We start from the raw sequence: 16,194 nt of genomic DNA, 5'->3' as shown, positions 1-16,194 counted from the left end.
GTGTTCAAGATTTTATTACTGAAAAAAAGATTCACCTGTTGAGGCTCTTTAATGTTTAAACTCTCAGTTCTGTTATCTTCCATTTTGGTTTGTTTTTCACTCCAATTTGTATCCAAATGAACATAAAGTGCCATGTGCAGTAGGGTTGCTGGATAACTGCTGATACTGTGTGGGGGTCCCCTAAGTTTGAAATTATTGTCCACTTTTCCATCATGTGAACAGAATAACAGTAACTGCCATGTAGTGATCTACAGACAAAAAGAAATTTCAATCCTTTCGATATGAGTCCCATATAGAGTTTTCACACAGGAGACCAGGGTCAAACATTGCTCAGTTAACTCTGGGCCAGGTGGTTAAAAAAAAGCAGTCAAAAGTACCAAAAACATGCAGCATAACATGGCAAAAAACAAACAAAGAAGCCACAAACAGTTCCCCCATAGTTTGTGATTCCGCCACAGGACAACAATACTTTGTGTCTGCACCCTCGCCCAGCCTGAAGCATGCAGACAAGGCCACAACAGAAGCCTCACAACACAACATTGAAGGGAGTTCACCCAAAACACTCCATTGAAAGCAGAAGGCTGAAGACAACATGTGTTTTTTGACCATGATATTAGGTAAACATTTTGAAAAAAAAGTGCATTGTGGTCGAGCACAGCCAGACAGAAAGCACTGAGAATGTAGCCCTCATGCATGATTGCATTATGTCACATAGGTATAATTACCACCAACACACACTCAATACTGTATTAGAGTGTGACACCTAAGCCTCGTTCACATTGCAGGCCTTTCCCGTCTTAACACGTCCATGTGTCTCCATGTGTCTCTGTTTCTCATTGAAAGACTTGGGCTGGATGAGAGTAGGCATTAGCCACAATGACACGAGAAATCAGCTCTACTGTTGTGGTATGTGGTCTTCCTCCACAGACTTAAAATTCATCTTCTGTATAGTGGAATGTTTGCCCAAGCGCTCCTCTGTCGCCAGAAGCTAAGTTGAATAAGTATGGCTTTTATGATATCCAACTTTTTGGTGATTTCATAAATATTTCATAATATCGCTAAGAAGATGTGACAGGTCAGTTGAGAACGAGTCAGTAACTTCCTTTTTAGGCCATGTATTGTTTCCACCAGCAGCTGGATGGTACTTAATCATGTGTGGTGTAAGGGTTGTGTTACGAGAGCTTGTTACGGGGATAAAATTTCCATCATCCAGTCAATTTATTTGTCAGGGGGAAACAAGCAGAGACAGATCCCTCCTCCTCTACCACCAGAGCTAGCCATGCCGTGACTGAAGCTATTACATCTCTTGTTTTACAATAAAAGACATCATGACTAGGAAGGAAAACAATTTGGCAAAAACAGGTTTTAACAAATTGCAACACTTAAAACCAATTATTCAGTTGTACTTCTTAGTCATAGACAGAATATTTGTTTGGGTTTTCTTGCCACATTTGCTTGACCCAGTTAACTGTAACTATGCCGAAGCGTCTTGCTCCTACTCTACTGTGTTAATGCAATTTCTCATAGCTCTGCAGCAACCACACCGACTGCTTTTATAGCCATCTCGTCACAGACAAGCCATGGACAAGCTGCATTTGTTCTGTTAAAGTGCTGCTTTCAAGTTGTTTTTTTATAGATTCCACTGATTTCTAATTTAATTTTTTAACTGCCTGATTAAATAAAGGTTAGATTGCACAATATGATTACAGCATGCAGACATGAAATAGAAAACAGATGGTCTTAATACTTAAGTCAATGATTGTCAAGTAGTCCTCTTTTGTGAGGCTTGATAAATACACAGACTTGGAATTGAAAAGACTTAATCATTTTCACAGGTGTTGTCAAAGCAGGGGTGGAGTGTTTGGTGAGTTCACTTGGTCTAGTATTGCCAAATGAACTTGGGATGACAATATGCCATTGAATTGTCTAGGCCTAATTTGGCTTTTATCAGAAACATGTTTCCATCGACTAATTGAAGCCAATTGTCTGTCTAACTTCTGCAGCTGTCCAGATGTTAATGAGCCCAAACTTCTGAAGTGTCTGATGTTTTCCACCCTTTTTATGAATAGCTGCTGCATTACAAGCTGTTGTTCGACTTGTGCTTCCCGCTCGTTTTGTGATACACTGCTGTAGCGCATTATGTCAGTACCATTACTCTATTGCATGTATATTCACTGTGCATAGCTCTGGGGTAACTGTGTTACGGGAAGTATAATAGCCTATTTTTTGTCAATTCAAATAGCATCAATTACATCCTTAATAAATAAATAATTAAATAAATTCCTGTACATTTTGACCCAGAAATACTGCAGGACCTGCTGACCAAGGAGTACATTCCATTAACATTCATCAGATTTTACTCTAATCATTAGTGTGTTTTTTACTAGTATTCTATTTATTTTTGTACCTTTTACCAAGCATCATTGAGGTTTTTTTCCATGGCACATCACTAGAGTCAGACTGGGAACCTTGCTGTAACTTCCACTAAATGCAACAAAATCCAGCTGAAAAACATAAAAACTAGAGTGTATTCTTGACCTTGGAAACTGTAGCTTAAACAACACAAAACAAATAAAAAGCTCTGTCTAACGTCAGGTTGGTCATTTTCAAATGCTCTTTTCAACACACCCCGTATGTTGCTGAGGTGTCTCCATGATAAATCCATAATAACATGTCCACTTTTCTACTAAAAAAAAAAAATTCTAGAATCTATGAACATGCACATTTAGCTGTTTCCCAACACAAGATGCCTCCTACTTCATTGTAAAGTCCATTCTCAGTGTATGTGCTTGAAGAAGTTGCTAATTGGACCAGGATTGACTTCCAAACTGTGAAAATCTGACATTCACGAGAATAAAAACACATTTAAGTTTAAATTACATAAGATGCACTTCAAATATTTTCATATCTACAACGAGCAGCATTAAAAGTTGATCAAAATTCTTTGTCTAATTCAGTGGAAAAATGTTTTTTTCTCCAGAATATTCTCTGTGCTCATGAATTGAGTCATGCAGAAACATCTCTGACAAAGCATTTGAGCATCAAGAAACTGGTGGACTAATTGACTGAGAAGAGACAGCCCTAATTTCCTGTCACTCTCTACAGTCAACTGTCCATTAATAACAAAATACAATTACAAAAAGTGCATAATGTTGCATCGTTAAGTGTTATTACTCTGGTGCTACTTTCAACTCCATGGACATGTGTTCACTCACTTTGGTTTATTTTCCTCTGGCTTAATGTTATTGAATTTTTGAGAGCTGATAAAAGTTGAGTTTATGAAAAACAAAATTCTAAATTTATTAGCAGATACAATAATAGGCTAAAGCAATATCTTCCTGTCTGTATTTTTGTTTTGTACTAGACTTGGAAGAACTCTTGACAGTTCTTTGTAACACACAATGCTGCTGTTGTTACTTGGTGACTTATAGATACCCATGGCCCGTTGAGGTGCTCTTGGGATTACACTAACTGGCCAAGTCACATATTAGGTCTCCGTGCCTATTAGCATGATGAAATTATTGTGATCTTCGATAATTAATTGAAGTCAAAGTTCATCTCTTAGCATAATTTACAGTGTGTTGACAGCACAGAGAGTCAGATATGGTTGAGTTGACGTGGCTAACATTAAAAGTGGCCAACGAAAATACAAAATAGATTTGCTCAGATTTGGTTCACTGACAAATAGATTTGGATGGGAGTCTAACAGTGGGGGATGAGTGTATACCCTGCCAGATTAAGAAACCAGGCTTTATATTCTTTCATAAATCCTCCTCTCTCATTCTCCTCTCCATCTCCCAAGGTGAACCTAGTCAGTGTTATGTTTTTGACGGTGACGGTGTGTGTGAGGAGTTTGAGCGGGGCTCCAGTGTTCGGGACTGTGGTTACTTCACGCCTCTGGGCTACACGGACCAGTGGGCATCCACCGCCACTGCTTCTCACCAGGACCCCAACCACTGTCCCGCCCAAGCCGCCACCGGGGAGCCGTCACTTACCAAGGTACGAAGTATGAACCACGTGGGCACATAAAAGACTTCCAGATGACAATAAACAATGTTAGCAGCTGCTCCATGTCTGAACAACCTGGTCGTCTCAACAGGCTTGAAAGATGTATTCATCTCTACTTTTTTTGTCTGGGTAGTCAGCTTGACATTTTGGCTGCTGCATTCACATTAGTCTCAGGTGTGTATAACAACTTCTAAAGGTTTGCAGCTCCAGTAAATTCCATTAAGATCTTCACAACCCATGTCAAATTCAAGATAGAGCATCATTTCTTGCTCACTTACTGACTGGAGTTTTGCTTAGCAGCACTGTTTTCAGTGCTGCCAGTGGTGTCTGGAAGCTATATTTCCTCAGTCTATGCTTTCAAATGAATATTTCTTCAAGTTTGCAGTTTTACAAACAGTTTTAGTTCCACTTAAGCAGCACAAGTCGCAGTATTCCTCAGTTAACTTTCAGGTTTCAGTTTCTTTGTCTCTCTTCACCCTTCACTCTCTTTTTGCTACCTCAAGTTCTCTCTCGATTGCCCTTTATATTAGAGAAGAGCCTGGTTTTTACAGTCAAGACAAAAAAATGTAAAGAAAAAGGGGTTAACAAAGGGTAACTGCTGTATTGTCAGTGTTAAAAGTATAGTCAAATGTGTCTTCTTTTAAGATGTTTAATTTTTCATTTTGTGAAGCAACAGATGCCCAAGACAAATTTCCCATTGGGTACAATAAAGTTTATTCTATCATCTATCTGTCTATCTAACAAATCCCTTCAGGCCGCAGTGACACATCTGAGCAGTGGCTGGTAAGGACAAGCCTGAAGAGAAAGGGCTTAGGACATAACTTTGGAGGACATTTTGGCAGAGCTTACTATGACAGCAAACCAACTTTGAATACATCATGGCTCCCCTCTTCCTTTTTACAACTTCAGTACAAAATGCATCTATCATTTTCCAGCCCTGACATCTCCCATAAAATGTCTGCAATCACACGAGGCCTCGCAGGTCCATCACTGCATCTAAATTATGTCACAGTTTTAGAGCTGTTCACATCAGCCTCAGTCCTTTACACAGTAGGTCACATACAAATAAAGGATCAAGAAAAAAAGATGCAGAGTTCTGCTCAGCTGGGCAAAGCACATGATTTAAGTCACTTTTATCATGGGACGATGGTTGTTGTCAGACACACTGGACCAAGCATCTCAGAACTGGCAAACCTCCGGGGATTTTTCACGCTGCAGCGTCTGAATAAGGAAGGGTGCAATAAACAAAAATCAGTGTCATGAATAAAGTCGGCATGACCTGTCATATGCTGCACTGCCAGAGAATATGGGCTCTCCTCGAGACACAAAATTGTCAAATAGAATGTACGAAATTAGCAATAAATATGCAATTCAGATTATATGAACCTCCTGGTTGTTCCACCGTAAAGTGGAATATGTGACCAAACCACAAATTAGCAGCTAAAGACTGGTTACTGGTGAAATTTAGGAGATCTGTTTTCAGGAGTGAAAATAAGACCACCTTGTTAAAGTTTCAAGGCCACCGTAGTTTCTCCTACGTGCTTGGAAGGGGAGGGTGAGGTGAGGGAGTTGTAATCTGCAACTAGACCACTAGATGGCACTAAATCCTACACACCTGTCCTTTTAAGATTACGGTTAATATTAAGCACTAAATTACTTCATTATCAAATAATTATTTATTTTATAATTAACATGTCCCCTTTTTGTGTGAAGCTCTGCAGGTACCAGCACCTGGAGATGAGTGAGAAGCTGCCCACCGACGCCTGGTTCCCTTGCACCGCCCAGTCCCACACAAATGACCTTGAACATTCATTTTGGCTGAAGGTGTGTGTGTGCGTGTGTGTGTGTGCATGCACATATTGTATCTGTTTTCCCCTCTGCGGAATGGCTGTGGGTGGTTACTCTGTCTTCAACAGCTTCCAGCACTTTCCAATACTTTCAAAATGAGGTTGAAAGGCCTCTCACACAGACCGCCGGCTCAAACCTCCACACACGAACACATTCCTAACTTTCTAACATTTGCATGATTCATACACTGCATCGGTTACTATAATTACTCATTTTTCAGGTCAGCTGTGAATTATGGGTACTAATGATGTGTAGATGATTACCAAATCATGACTAACTCTGCACTTATTCATTGTTTACATTTTGTTTTATTTCTTTACCCCGTGCGTACTGATCATTACCAGTTTACTAATAGTGGAAGACCAAGTGTTATATAATTAACTCATCATTCATAATTAAATACTTAAAAGGTTGACAAGTTATTCAAATACTGGCATCTGAAGGAATAATAATAATTTTGTAATCATAAATAGATCTCTTAGTCATGATGAATACATAATTTATAATTAGAATGTATTATAGCTCCAGAAAATACAGAATGTTCTTGATCATTTAAAAAATATTCTCAAACATTATATATCATTAACTAATTGTTTATTTGTGATTAGCAATGATGAACACTTATGACATTTGTATTTGTTGTCAGTAGTTGCTGCTGCAGTTTAAATGATTCATAAGCCTGATTGGCTTATCTTTGCAGCTCCAACACTCTCCCGCCAACAGTACTTGACGTAGATGTCCTGCTTTGTTTACTGCACTGCATTTGGACCAGTCTTTCCATTCCAGGACCTGTGTCTGGTTCTCATATTTAGTAGTTTTGTCTTATTTAGTCTTTCCACAGCCACAGTTCCCACAATCAACTCTGCAGGTCCAGACTAAGCGTAGGCTAGCTGTTGATTTGACTGATAGCTTCACAACCTTGTCCGTCATGCTCTGGATTATAGGGTCCTTTACAGTCATGAGCCTGTCTCTTTCCTTCCTTGCACACACTCATTCATTTTTTTCTCTTTCTCTCATCATTTCCACTTCTCTGTTGAATGACTCATCTTTCCATCCCCCGCTTTTACAGATGCCCTCTTTATCAGGCACATCTCTGCAACCTCTCTGGAAGGCCGCCTTATCCCTAAAGACTCTTTCACCGCCTGAAAAGCCTTTGTGATAACATCCATATCTGCAAGCTCTCCCTGAAACACCTCTTTTTCCTTGAAGTGTTTTTTCTGTCTCTGAAAGGCCTCCCCTCGCCTTGAATACCTAGTCTCGCTCTATCTGAAAAGCGTTCCTCAGCCATCCTATCATATCCATCTCTGCCAGCACTCTAAAAGGCGTCCGTCTCATTTAACAGTTCTACTCCTTTATCTGGAAGCCCTTTCACATTTCTTTAAAGTGATACACTATCTTTTGAGCATGAGACACTCACAGTCTGTAGGCTTGACAGGTGGCTGTGAAAGGTTGAAGTGGGTCGTCACAGAGAACAGAGGTCAGAATCACGGCAGTTACACTGGATGTCATTCAGTTACTATACTTGCAGCATAGAGACAAGCACGTGCATTGATTAGGACATGGTAGCTCCCACCTCCTGCTCTTCCTATGGCTTTTAAAATGTTTGTTTGTGATTATGAGGAATTCCCTGTTTTTTAAATTTATTTTTTCCGATTGAGAATGATCAATTCTTGTCCGGGGAAGGACTACAGACATGTACTATTATTATAAGCTGCTTTTCACCTGCAACAAGTCCTCCCCGTTCCACCCTTCACTGTGCAGGGTGACTTACCAACCAGAGGGTAGAGTTGCTAATGCAGAAACAAAGACACAATGGTGAACCGTTATGTTCACTGGGAAGCACAACCAGGCCAGGTCAGGAATCCAACCCACAAAGCACAGTACACTCTATTTAATGTCAACAGTTTGATGGCAAGCTGACAGTAGAGTGAAGACATTTTAATTCATAGTATAAATCAACTCTGGCCAACATTCTATTCTCACATGGTACTTTTTCTCTACTACTCTTGCATTGATAAGTCAGAATGTATTTCCATAGCATCAGATCTTTTTTTCTTTGTGTTTTCCTTGTTTGAAATGATTGCCACGTTTTGTTGTTTATCCAGGTGGGATTTGTCCATCCTGGAGTGGCAGCCTCCGTGATGGTGTACCTGGCTTCAGATGGGTCGTGGTCTGGGGAGCAGTGTCGGAGGACAGCCACCATCCTCCTGTCTGATACTACTGGCAAGAACCACTCACTAGGTACTTTTTATTTTATTGCTCTATATGTGACTGTTCTTAAAGCAAAGTAAGATCATGCTAAAGACAAACCACTTGAAACCCTCCTATCTACTCAGGAACACATGACCTCTCGTGCCATCGGAACCCGTTGGTGGTGAATGTGACCCATGACCTCTCTCAACCCTTCTTCATCACGGCCTCTGTTATTTTCCTCTTCTCCTCCCCGTCTGTGGCAGTGGGAGGTGTGGCCCTAAGGACCTCCTGCCACTTCAGCACCTTCGCCCTGACCGGGTGCGCATCAGAGGGTGGGCTCTCCCACAACTACCTACTTAACACACACACACACACACACACACACACACACATGCTTTCACCACAGTGGTTGAAAAAAAAACAGTCAGTCAGAGGTATGGATGTGTTATGCGAGTGCTTAGCTAACATTGGGGTACAGAGGTCTGGATTTTTTAATTTACAAACTTGTGGTCTTCAGCCCCAACAATGGTAATTCAAAAGACTTTATACAGCTTTTTTTCCCTCACAGATGCATGAGTACTCCCCAACACCTGAAAACAGATTTTGATGTGTGTAATTGGTGGAGTTCCCGTTTAATATGGTCTACATAGAAACATTATATGAACTGGAAAAAGATTATTTTCAGTTGTTTCAGCATGTTTAAAGGATAAATGTTCAATCTTGGAGCATTTGTAAGATCCACACAACTGCATGCTGTTTTTTTCTGAACTCAACCGTGACCGGTAAATTCCCAAAATGACAGCCTCCCAAAACCTTGGAGTATTCCTTTTTAGTCTGATTGAATTTGCTTACCCAGGAATAGTGATCAGTTTAGGCCTCCTAGCTGCTTGCTCTGTCTCTCCCTGCCTCTCATCCCTCTCCTTCTCCCCTCTCCTTCCCTCCCTCCACCCCTGCAACAGCTGTTTGCGGCAGCCGTGTCAGATGGACAGCTGCAGTCCTCCCCAGTTAGAGCACGCCTCTGTCAGGTAGGCCCTTTGGAATGAAACGCTGACCAATAAGAGAGCCGAAGCAACAAACAAAAGAACTATCTATATATCAGTGTGTCTCTGTAGGTGTACAGGAGGAGGAGAGACCTCTCGCTGCACCGTTCAGTGTCACCGTGGTTTCAGTATCACCGTCGTCAACGGCAGGGGGAATCTACCCCATCAGGTATGCTGAATACAGTATTATGTGCTGCACTGTAAAATAACACCCTCTATTTATCCATTAATACAAAAGTATGAGAGATAGAACAGAGATGTAAGGGGGGCAGCACCAAGATTTTGCAGTATTTCCTTCCAAAAAGCTCAATCATACAATCATTTGTTCCACTATTTGTAACAATTTGTTTTCTTTTACTCACTGAACATTTGTGGTTGCATTCTGTTTTGCCTCCAAAACATGGGGTAACTCGATTACTTCTCCTATGAATGTTGAGGGGAAACCAAGCAGATTTTATGTCTAATGTGCTCAGTTTCACAGATATCACTGCAGGCCAGAGATATCCAAGAAACTGTCTCCATAATGCAGACAGAATTTTAGGAATCATATGGATAAAGGTATAAACGCCAGTGTATAATGGGGCACAAATCAACAAAATCACACCTAAAAAGTTTTCGACAAAGGGTTGATGCAAAGGCTTGAATACAGAGATGGGAATCTGCCTCTTGATACGCTATTAGATTGAAGGTCCTGGCTTGATATCATAATGTAATTCCTCAGATGCAATTAGGAGCAATTTTGCGATATTACAATTCAGTTTGACATTTTTTGTAATTTGTGGTTATATCTTTAATAGTTAACTATAAAAACAGTTGATTGATACCTTCAGTCATTCTGTATAATTAATAAAAGACCTTAAAAGACATGTTTGCGGGATGTTAAAAAAGGACCGACTTTCGTCATTTAAGAATTTGTACTTAAGTATTTGATACTTTTCATCATTTTCCGTGTCATACAGCAAAATCCCCCTGCTTTTGTCTCTTTCTCTGTCACTCTTATTCCCTCTCTTCATCCAGAGAGAAACACATCTGGAGTGCTTCCATGGTTCATGGGATCGTGTAGTTAGCTGTCAGCCTGTAGACTGCGGCCTGCCTGATCAGTCTCACGTCTACCACGCCATATTCAGTTGTCCCTGGGGAACGACCTTTGGCAAACAATGCTCCTTCACCTGTGGATCACCAGCTATACTACAAGGTAAGTCTTGGATTTGACCATTTGGTACAATTCTAGTCCATTATTTCTAGTCTTGTCTTGTCTTATGTTAGCATATTCTTTGTTAGACACCAGTGGATGACAAATAACTGATACATGGTCATACTTCATAGCACCACTATCAGGCTAACCATGCAAAGACAAAGCTAATTTTCAGACTTTTCAAAAAAATGAATATTTATTAATTAATATTATTACTTTCAATGAGATTAACCAACATTCAGTGAGTTTCAATCAAACTGACAACGGAGCCATTTAGGGTGTGAAGAACCTCATTTGATACTTTCTCATCACTATCCACATTACTGAATGATATAGCCAGTGGGGCCATTTCAATCAATAAGTTCTGTGCAGCGACCTTCTGACAGTTACAGCTTGGCCTAGTGAACAGACAAACCAAAGCAAGATGCTGTCACTAGCTGCAGTCCATAAAATGAAATGGACATTAAACCTCCATTTTACCTGTTTTTAACAGGACTCATCTTGTTGTAGTTACAGACAGTGTTTATTTAAAACCAATTAGTCTGAAAAACAGCTAAGACAAGAGGAACTAATCTACAGAAGCAATAAAATCACAGTGGAAATGCCATTTACAAAATCACAGCCATGTCTCCTCTCAATGAGGCTTGTTCCTCAGTGATTGTCTTTGCCGCTTTATGGCCTTTAAAATGTTATTGTGGATTACACTTTTTGAAATTCAGGATGAACATTGATAGAAACCTTTACATAGAATATTCCTGTCCCCTTTACACACAGAGCACAATTTCCCCCTACTCAGATGTCCACAATGTTTTTGAATAAACCACACCATAACGAGTCAGAAAAAATATTGCCCGTGGCACCCATAGTTAGGAGAACCACCACACACGCACAAATTCATAGTTACACACAAAAGCTAAAAACATTACCCCTCTTTAGCAATGCAAGTTACGCAATGTAGTAGATGCTTCTTGAAATGATTAGATGGATCGAGCGGGATGTCCACACACTTGTGTTTGTGGTCGGAAAGCCACAGTGAACGCTCAAATGTCGTTGTACAGTCAGCAGTAAGACTTGTGTATTCATGATCTAAATACAGATTGCGCAGAAATAATTCTATTTGTGGCTTTTGGTTTGGTGAAATGTTTGGAGGCCATCGTGCATCACTCAGCAGTGAAAGCACACTGTGTAGTTGACAATAATATATTCTGTACAGCTGTAATGGATTTTGATAATCACAACAGCAGCCCAATGTTTAAATAGCTTATAAAAATGTGATGCCATGTTAAAGATTCATTACATTTTATAGACCCAATAAAAATGGTGAAAGGTTCAGGGTGTTATGATTCTCCACACATACCAACGCTCATGCTTCATATGGGGCCATACAGGCATAGAAAATATTAGCTTTGGGCAACGCTGAAGCCTCCTCCTCATAACTGTACAAGACAGCGCCATGAAACAAAACCAGAATGTTTGTTGGGACAGAAATAAATCCATGATGCTGACCTACTTACTGTATCCCTCTCCTGTCTATTCCTTTGTGTTTTAGCTGTGTGGTGCAGAACATGTAACTCTTCTGAATGTAGATTTTTACAGCACGGCTATGTAACTGAAGCAACAACACAATCTTGAATTCATAAACAATTAAATAAACCATTGCTTCCTGGTGTGACCAGTAGCTCAGTGTCTAATTAGCTCATAAGCTAATGTAGGAGCTCTTGCAAACTTCAGATAGATATTGCTGTGTAACTGACATTACTGAAGGTTTTAAAGTCAGTTAGGTGACTTTATGACTCTTCTCTCCTTGTGCTACGGTTACACTGCATCACAGACAGACCTTTCTGTGGTCAGAGTTCAGCATATGTTATATAATCTGAATAAAAGTAAAAGAAAAGTCGTATAAACTTGCCTCTCTGACATTAGATCCTGGATGTCCCAAAACTTTAATGATGATAAATCTGAGACCATTCTGGTCCCCCTAATTCCATGAGCTCCCTTGGTGCAAATCTTGGTGGTCTGTCAGACAACATTAAGCAGGTTGCTAGGAATCTAGTGTTAATATTTGATGCAAAGAAAAGTAAAACATTTTCATGTTTCATCCAGCTAAAGACAATCACATTTTTTTTTTACTCTTGACTTGGTTACTGCAACACACTTTACTCAGGTATCAGCCAGGGCTCCCTCCACAGTTCCCAGCTGGTACAGAATGCTGCTGCTTGGTGATCAGACTTTTGCCCTAAGAGCCCCCACACTACGGAACTCACTGCCTAGTGAACTGAGACACACTACATCTCTTGGTTCTTTTAAATCTCTTCTTAGAACTTCTTCTTTTTGTGCAATCTTTTGGAAATATTTGATATAATGTTTTTATTACTTCTGTGCTCATGTTCCTTGTTTTCATTTTATCTCTCGTTTGTTTTTTTATTTTTCCTTTTGTACGGCACTTTGTAACATTAAGAAAAGTGCTATATAAATAAAGTTTACGTTATTATTCTCATTACAAAACACAACAACCTTGCTAACTTCAGTATGATACAACACAAAACAAATTCAATACACCATACAAGTTTAGAATAATACATAAAGAAAGAGAAAAACAGAACATTCTTCCTCTGCCCAACTATACTTTAAAATCCTCTCTGTCTCTCTCCCCTCCATCTCCATACCTCAGGTGACAGCGACAGGTTGGTATGTTTGGAGGACGGTCTGTGGTCTTTCCCGGAGGCTTACTGCAAGATCGAGTGTCCAGAGGTTCCAAACATACCCGATGCCAAGCTGCTAACAGCAGACTGTCTGGCCTCAGGGCACGATGTTGGCTCTGTCTGCCGTTACAAATGCAACCCAGGCTTCTATGTAAGAGGGAGCCTTAAAAAGAAGACACCGAGGTAAGTGTTTTGGGACTATTGGCAGAACAGTGGACACAAAACACAGCTGCCAGGGTTTGGAGGGGCATTTATACTAGGCTCAGTCATATGAAATATGTATGTATTAATAGCATTATATGGCAACTACTGTAAAATCTCCTCTTTACTTTCTTTCCAGTGGGTTCTGTGTTCTGACACCATATCAATATCAATGATTTTGGGCACTATATCTTTCTACGTACAAGGGCATAAATAAAAGCAAGAACAATGGACTTTAATCACATACTGTGGGTTGTAGAGTGCCTTTAAATACTAGTAAGTCTGCATAGACAGCAGACCAAAGTAAATGCAGTGTTTTATCACACATGCCTCCCTGCGTAATGGAGGAAATTCCTTCTTTTCCTTTATTTTACAAGATTCCCATTACGCACTGCTTAATAAAATTAGGATCTTTGATTTAGATATTTTATGCAACAGTACAACAATGCATCACATGAACACCCAAAACCCCAAGGGCAAAGTTTTTAAATATCGATGGGGTACAGTTTAAAGAGGCATTTTTTCGGTCCATCATCTGTAAAAGGATACTCTGTTTCGGAACAAGCTCACATTAGGGTCCAATAAAATATGTACCGCTGCTAACTGGGCCTCATCAGTACATTGCCAATTGTATTCAATGGGTAACTGCTCATTACTGAACACAGTTCACATGCTGTTAATGAGAGGAGACACAGCCTTTAGGGTAAGTTTATATCCTGCTTTACAGGGAGCCAGCTATCTCCCTTTACACATTTCACTCCTTGTTGTATTGAATCAGTTTGGAATCATAATTAAAATCCAGTGTATCAAATATCTAACAAGCTGACTTTTACCATCATATAAGAGCAGTAAAAATATACATAATTATTATAGTTATGTATTACATTAAATTTCCATCCAGATACAGTGAAAAAACATTTCATGTAAAGATCCATTTGCAGCTGGGTATCTTTATGGGTTAGGCTTTCTCAAACATACGTGTAAACATTTTTAATAACCCCTGATGCTTTTATTAGTCCAATATGTGAAAGTGAACAGCAGCAGCTATTAAAGACCTTTAAACAGGCTTTTTACTCTTACCTTTGACACATGTACCCACATAAATTTATATTGTAACACATACTGTTGCATTTACACACTACATGCACCACACCGGAGATCTTTTTTTACTGTAGAATGGGAACTCTGCGCTCAGTATGTTTTTTGTTATTGCAACAGTAAAAGCAAAGTGGGACAATAGAGAAGGTGAGCAGGGGTATAGAGTGCGTATGGTTATAGAGGGAGTTTGTTATAATAAACCTCAACACACCAACACATTTTTAAATAAATAAATGTCCACTATGTTGCTCTGTATTACTGAATGAAACAACACAATATGGATTCATTGTGAAATGTTCCAAAACTCATCTGTCAGGTTGATCATTATCTGTGAAACAGCCTCTAATGTACAGCAACCAAGTAGTGAGCAGGCACTAGCTGCCACCTATAGAAAGGAAAACAGCATCACAGTACTGGCCACATAACACCAGTTTTTTGCCCACTGTTGCCTGCAACTTAAACTTTTTTTAACTCCTTGAAATGCAATTTAACCTCTTCCTCACCACCCCTCCCTACAATAAACCATTTCATGCCTTTTCATGCAGGGCAGGGGAACTTTAGGAGGAGATAGCAGTTCAGCAGTATGCCACGTAAAAGTGGTATACATCATCTCAAAGCTGGGAACCTGAAGATACATTTGAGATGCAGCTCTCTGTGTGTCAAGTCAAGTTGTCATAAATGTCTTGTAAACACTGTGTTTTGTTTAGTCACTCTTGAAATATTGGAAGATTAGAGAGTATGAGGGCGTAGAACATTATCGTTGAAGTATATTATGGCCATTCCCATGTTTTTGCAGCCATTTTTGGGATACCATTTGTTACACCGATTTGGTGCAAAATTTAAGTTTTTTTTTATTTATTAAATTGATAAATATGGTCACAAATCCCTCCAAAATATCAAGACACCAAGACCTTGAAAAACACCACAGAAAAATGTATGTAATAGTGCGATTTGGTATCAGAAACCTTTGAAATGTTTTGATTTCTATAAGAATTGGATTTTTCTATGATTGAATGGTAAGCATTTCTGTTCTTCAGAAATCCTCTTCTGGATTCTCTAGGAAAGCCATCCATCCTGCAGGGGTGTCATCGGTCTCTTGTTTGTGGTTGTGCAGTTTCATGAGGCTGTGATCATCCTACGGTCACAATAAAAATAATAAAAATTGTCTCACAATGAAATGGCTACTATGGGGACCAAAACAATCACACATGAATATAATTGGGCTCATTGAATCCACAATAATCTCTGCTTTCCAGTCATACCTAATTTCTGCAATTCCAGTACTGTTTATGGACCCCAGTATGCAGAAATATTCAAATACAGAGCAAAAATAACACATACTGCATGCAAAACAAATTTGAAAAAACTGCATGGGATTAGTATAAAGTGGGCATGTCTGTAAAGGGGAGACTCATGAAGAACCCATTTTCATTCAGATATCTTGAGGTCAGCTATTTGAGAATAATTAAAAAAATAGCCTTGCCAGTTTTTCCATTGCCAAAATTTAGCCTTACTTTGGAGCGTTCCCTTCCCTTCCGCAGACTGTGAAAAACCTTGTGTTGCCTAGAATGAAGATCACTTAGCGACATATTCATTTGCTCCTGTTGTCTCTAGGAAGTACTTCAAGTTGGAGTGCCTGGAGGGGGGAGGTGGGAGGAAACTAACTGTGAGCCCATATCCTGCCCAGCCTTACCTGATGTATTCCAGGGCATGTATACCTGCACCAATGGCCTGTACTATAACACCGTCTGCACCCTGAAGTGCCCAGAGACAACAGAAAATGTAAGCTTTCAACAGCTGTCCGTTTATTCCCCAGCTCTAAGTAGTTCGTGTCCCATTATTATCAATACAGTCATGTGACCATCAAATCCATTTGAGATGAGTTGGACCGATGGGATTAGGGCTGCAA

At 39.8% G+C, this 16,194-nt stretch overlaps 1 protein-coding gene across 1 annotated transcript in view; it reads left to right on the top strand.

Moving 5' to 3' along the window:
* Positions 1 to 16,194, top strand: part of pappa2 (pappalysin 2) — a 73,409-nt gene that overhangs the window by 36,907 nt on the left and 20,308 nt on the right. The window contains 10 exon segments of the mRNA XM_051401885.1: positions 3,803 to 3,999; positions 5,722 to 5,832; positions 7,962 to 8,097; positions 8,193 to 8,367; positions 9,009 to 9,074; positions 9,162 to 9,258; positions 10,107 to 10,284; positions 12,956 to 13,169; positions 15,900 to 15,925; positions 15,928 to 16,067. Coding sequence (XP_051257845.1) covers positions 3,803 to 3,999; positions 5,722 to 5,832; positions 7,962 to 8,097; positions 8,193 to 8,367; positions 9,009 to 9,074; positions 9,162 to 9,258; positions 10,107 to 10,284; positions 12,956 to 13,169; positions 15,900 to 15,925; positions 15,928 to 16,067 — 1,340 coding nt within the window.

Source organism: Dicentrarchus labrax, unplaced genomic scaffold (genome assembly GCF_905237075.1).
Source record: "Dicentrarchus labrax unplaced genomic scaffold, dlabrax2021, whole genome shotgun sequence".
Lineage (NCBI taxonomy): Eukaryota > Metazoa > Chordata > Actinopteri > Moronidae > Dicentrarchus > Dicentrarchus labrax.
Note: the sequence above shows the minus strand (reverse complement) of the source record. Positions and strands in the feature narration are given on the sequence as shown.